We start from the raw sequence: 5,863 nt of genomic DNA on the forward strand, positions 1-5,863 counted from the left end.
GCTTAGCACATCTCGGTGGTGTTGCCGGCCCGTGAATGAATTATACAACGATATGTAAATGTATCTAGCTTTTGTCACTTACGTTCGGCTCAGCATGCAGTTTCATCGTTCACATTTGCTGACGTGCAGATGCGTGTGACGTCTCACTGGGAGGGTTTGCATGTTGTAGGACTCACCCGTGTGTCCTCCCATACGAAGCGTAAAAAGCCAAGGAGCGAGGTAATACGCTGACGCGACGAGATAATGCCACGTGACCAACCGCGGCATCATAACGGATGGCTCAGTATTGTTAGGTCGGTGCATATACTGGAGCTTATGCCTTGGGCAACCTAGTTAACCAACGCATTTACCATGAGGTTATGGTCGGTGAGGTATGAGGCAACTGCTATGCAGCCATTGCTCAACCGCGTAATAGCCCGTGAGAATGACAGGCAATGGTCGTTTATCGCCCAGTTGCAATCCAACGCATCGAGTTACATTTCTGCAAGCTTAGCACAGCCGTAGCATTTGCCCGACTGCCTGGTCACATGATTTATGCGAACCCACCGATATTCTACCATCTCTCTCCCAAGCGTGTGGGTTGAGCAAAGCAGTCGGGGAAGACGCGTGGACGCAGGAATAGCATTATACCCCGCATGCAGCTGTCCTTTGCTTCTTTAGTCTCCCACCTGCTGCTGCTGCTGACTCTGATGCTGGTGCTGCTGGCTCTTGGGCTGTTCCATCAGATGCAGCAGCAGCCGTTGCGTCTCCCTATGCTGCTGGTGTTTCTGCAGGTGCCGCGGTTGCTACTGTATCAACTGCAGCAGCAGCAGATACAGAGGCAACAGCAGCAACAACTGCAGCAGCAGCAGATACAGAGGCAACAGCAGCAGTCTCCTCTACTGCTGCTGATTTCTTACCAACACGTTTGCGCAGCTTCATAAAAGGGGCAGTTGGTGCAGGGCGTGAGGGAGGTTGGTGCACGGTAGCTGCGTCTCTGCGCGTTTTGACTCTGGACATTCAGGAAGTGAGTATTGGCCGCATCAGCGGAGCGGTTGAACGGTGAGTGACAACGTGATCGCCCTATCGAATGTTGCGATGCTCGCAGCTGACCTGTCTTGCATGTTGCGAAGCAGACATCTCTCCAATGGAGTTTGGGCGTAATTCGGACCACCTGTATTCATGTCGTTTGACTGGCAGATGTCTAAGATGCGGCTGTGCTGGCCTAAGCAGCAGGTGCACATGGTAGGTAGCAGAGCGGCGCACTCATGCGTCACTGAAGACGGCCCGTTAGAGTTAGGTCGGTGTATGCACGGTATCGGGTGCATCAATGAACATAACCCGCACTTATGCCATCGGTTTGGAGGTGAGGGGGGTGTGAGGTGCTGTGACGGCATCAGTTAACTATGTCACAGGCCGTGAGCGGCGTTTGCCTGCAGGCCACCAAACGGTGCAATTTTGCTAACGCCGCGGCACTTGCGAGACTGCTCGAACACATACGATGTACGACTCCACCGGCGACATAACCATCGCTCTCGGCTAGGTGCTTTGTGAGCAACGCAACTGGATGCGATTCAGAGAAAGCCTCAGTTAGTTGGTGTTGGCAACGGAGAAAGCTGGAGCAGGGGACCACCTTCCTGAGTCCGCCTTCTGAGATCGTCGGCGTTGGGCATACAGCAGGTACGCAAGAGCACCATGGATATATATTCGAGAGTGCAGCATTGTCGTGGGACTTGCCCCACTTTATGGTGAACGACACCCTAAAGAATCATTCGGTCGGGGAGGCCATTTCCGCTATTCCATTGAAGGCACAACCACACGTATACCAGCATATTGCGAGCGGGTGAGGTTTGGAGGTACAAGGATGCAGCCAGTCTTTGGCAACGTGGCAGACGGTGAGATTGATTGTAATAGGGCGAATATGAGTTGTCGGTAGGAAGCTTAGCTGTACTGAAATATAGTACAAGGTGCTCTGTAGACCCCTACCTACTCGGTGTTCATCAATATCTATGACATTATTTTGCATTTGGACTCACGAGCCTACGCAGCCACTGAGTACAGTACCAGTTACGCAGAAAGAGCGTCCCAATATAGTTGTGCGCAAGACACCTTCCGTGAGTTCCGGCGTTGACAGTAGTTACTGCCGGTCTCCTCGCCTTTTGTCGCATGTGGCGTTTGATGCTTCACATGATATAACGACACCGCCGTTGCTACAGCTCTCGGAAAGTGTATGGATAAAATGCAACAGTTACTTGGCGCACTAGAACGTATGTAGCGACCTTAGCAAACGTGCCAGCTTGAGCGTAATTGCAGCAGGTTGGCATGCCAATAGGGCGCCTTTTGTTGCCTGTGGCTCTGTTGCCTTCGGACACAGTTGTATTCTGCCAGAGAAGGTTTTTGCTTCCGTTCACAGTTGATTAGCCTTAAGGGGCGCGCTGATAAGACCGCACGCCGCTGGGGATTGCTTACAAGGTAACTACACCAATTGCGTTTTTCTGAAAACATGGATTTGGGACAAAATGCACTGGTGCGAGATATTGCAATGCCACGGACGTTTCTGCGATGCTCGTGTGGGTTTGCATTTGGTCAGTGGAGGTGATTGTTTGGATGTTTTTTGCTGATGTGCTGCTCACAGCTTAATGGTCGCTAGGGGGAGGTACCGGCGTAGACGTATTTTGATCCTGCACTTGTGTGAAGTGTCGTCTTGAGTTTTGGGTCCTCTGATGGCAATCATTGACCCCCGCAGCTTGCGCAATAGATACCATATGTCGCCTAATGAATGCGAACTACAGGCCATTGAATCAGAGGACCCAAAACTCGCCTGGGAACGCTTGGTTCAAAGCGTAGATATCTGGGTAGTCACCGTCTATGAAATAGCTTCGTAGCAAAGTGGCGGCACTTCTTGGGACAGGCTAAGGTTTATTGTAGCATATTTCGGTTTGTGCTGAAGATGAATACTGGCCACTGGCTCCCAATTTCCTGTTGCGCTGGTTTCCTAGGCCAACGCCCAGTTTTATGGCTATCACGGCGGTGTGGTTACTCGTGAAAATTGCAGCGCATGACACTGGCATAGGCACTTGGGACACACATTTCCTAGCTGGCAGTAACGTGTAACATTTGGGATTGGCTACGCTACGTTTCAGGATCACTTACAGCGTTTTTGCACAGCTCTCTGCTTGTACTCTGACTCACAGGAAATGTTGCCATTTTTTGGCTGTCTCCATGGAGTTACTGTTGGTACCGTTTTATCAGAATGCATCGTCGGTCCATCGGTTTGTTTGGCTCTTGATGATAAAAATATGCAGACTGTAAGCTTTTCGCCTCGTTCACTGAAAACGAGTTAGGTTTGACGTTCCAGCGTCCCCTTGCGCGAACAGAAGAGCCCAAACGTTTTGCACGGCTAGCTACGTGTTTGCTGTTACACGCCACAGAAATGTTGACCTGCATAGCTGAGTATCACAAAACAACATAGCTAGTGAGCCATTCTCTGCAGACGATTTCAAGCACAATGAGTTTTGTAATATATTCACAATGTAAACAGTGAAGGGTGGTGACGATTTACGCTAAGCTAATCCACAGCGTATAGGATGCTGCGTCAACGAACTATTCTGCATTTAAAGGCAGAAAAAGCACAAATATGACCTGTTAGTTTGACCTTCAGACGGTGCGTGGACTATCCCTCCTGTTGATGGCACAGGGGGGCTACTCCGCGTAAATGGGAACCAGAAGGTTTGGAGATGAATCCACTCGATACTGGGCAGAGCGTACGTGCCGGTAGACATACGCCCCGCCTTAGCTACGATTGGAAAGGCAAGGTGTCAGTTTGCCGCATACATTACGTGCCTGCATTATGTCTATACATTGTTCGGGTGCGCGCGGAGCAAGGTAGGGTGCAGCCAGCACTTTAGTAAGTTGCATAGAGGCCTGAGGAAACACACAGATGCGCGAACAGGCAAATCAGGGCAGCCGATGCGCCTTCGTGATATAGCGCGGCTGCCGAATTGCACCAGCACGTGCGTTCTGCTGGTCCATTCATGATATTGACTGGTCCTGGAACGTGCAGTCCGCCTGGATGTGTTGGATCCACTGTTGGCACAGATTCTTACGGTTGTTTATGGACTGAGGAGCAGAGACTACTACCTTCTTCGTTGATGCAGAAGGTCCCTAGCAAAAGAGGCTACTTTCATTTAATTTTGCAGACGGAAGTATTGTTACTTGACTACCTATACGTAGCGCTTGAAGGTGGTCGAAAGTAACTTCATCCTCGATCAGTTGGTAAGCCCCGCGGTACTGGCAACCACGGGAATTTACGTGCCGGATCACCTCCGCGAAGGAGGCATTATTTTGAAGAAGACCATAATTACAGTATTAAGAATACGGCGCGTAAATGATTGTACTGATAAGTAAATATTCTCCGCCGGAGCGAGTGGAAAAGGATGTAACTTCTCCCCTCGTTCCGGGGCTGATTATTTACAACTAACTGTCATGCATGGGGCGCCAAGGCTTCAGGCTGGCTCTAGCTTCTGCACCTGCAAAGGACCCCACGGAACCGCGGCAAGGCGAGACGCCAGCTTTGCTCAAGTTCGCAGTGCCGAAAACTCTTATGAATCGATTATAAATTCGCCGCTGCATGCAGATCCATGGCATGTATAACGGTCTAACTGCAAGTACTTCGGCTGCCTTCAATTTGCCGGAACGGGCTCATATCTAAGCTAGACGGCATCACACAACTTGCAGCAGCAGAAGCCTTCACTACTCAGTGTGCCATGTTGTAACCCCCTGATGCGCGCTGTACGTTCAGCCTGTAAGCTTCTGATATGTCTAACCAAAACGTACAAAAGTTTAGATTGACGCCCCTTGCCCATCGGGAGATTTTGGTCTCTCACAAGGGATACATCATTTGTGTGGTAGCCACCCATAATAATAACCGTTTCCTTCTAGTCTTCTGCAAGGCACATGTAACCCGTGCCAGTAAGAGTGGACGCAAGTCGACTTGACGGGCCTCCAGCAAGTAAGGTCTGGCCAACTGCATCGGCCACAAACTGCTCAATTCATCTTTTTGCTAGGTGACGTAGGATAAAGCAGTAGATCGGATTCAGCATTTCAAGAACGCTGTGTTCATGCCAAGCAGATTGGCTAGTATGCTATGCTCGCGCATGCGGAGGAACGCGCACTTCTGGAGCTTTACATGCCAAGCAAAACACGGATTCGACGGAGCCGCGTGGTCCACTCTTCTTTCAATCAAGTATTGGCGTCCTGCTGCGTATTCACGCCAAAGGCTGAGTTGAGGCCAGTGTTAAATGAGACCCCGAACTCGTCAACTCCACCACACCTCGGGTAAACTGCTGCAAAGTAGTTTAGGCTAGCTTAGCTCAACGTCCTTTCCAGAAACAAAAGCTCAACTGGCAGTTATTCTTGGAGTGCGCCTGGGGAGTTACGGGATGGAGCCAGGACAGCAGCTGCAGCTCACGGAGTTGTTTCGCCAGAGCGTGGTAGGAACGAAAGCCATTTTTCTTAAGGCTAGGAAACTTCTCACCGCAACAGAATATCACGCTGGCTGACGCGTGCGAGTTTTGATGACAGAAAGTACGGCCCACGAGGTAGATGAGCTCCACGGAAGTCTAACCAATGACCGTGCCAGCACGCACACAGTTAGCTGCAACACGTTGAAAAGTCATTGGCCAATTGTAATGTGATGGCCTGTAACAACTGCACCAACCCTGACATGAAGTACTTATGTTTGCGTTGTGGACGGGCAAGCTTTATGGGCCAATGCAGACAGTAGGTGCTCCACAGGTGTGACAGGAGTGACAAGTGTAAGTGTTTGTGTGTGTGTGTGTGTGTGTGTGTGTGTGTGTGTGTGTGTGTGTGTGTGTGTGTGTGT

General features: G+C 50.4%; 1 protein-coding gene across 1 annotated transcript; it reads left to right on the top strand.

The window, feature by feature from the left end:
- Nucleotides 1-351: 351 nt before the first annotated feature.
- Nucleotides 352-1,533, top strand: EMWEY_00055620 (hypothetical protein; the record flags this gene model as incomplete). Its single annotated transcript, XM_013480286.1, has 3 exons — nt 352-418; nt 774-1,041; nt 1,419-1,533. The coding sequence occupies 3 exons, from the start codon at nt 352-354 to the stop codon at nt 1,531-1,533; spliced, it is 450 nt and encodes a 149-aa protein (XP_013335740.1).
- Nucleotides 1,534-5,863: the final 4,330 nt, after the last annotated feature.

The sequence above is a fragment of the Eimeria maxima genome, genomic scaffold (genome assembly GCF_000499605.1).
Source record: "Eimeria maxima Weybridge genomic scaffold, Emw_scaff1795, whole genome shotgun sequence".
Taxonomy (NCBI): Eukaryota; Apicomplexa; class Conoidasida; order Eucoccidiorida; family Eimeriidae; genus Eimeria; species Eimeria maxima.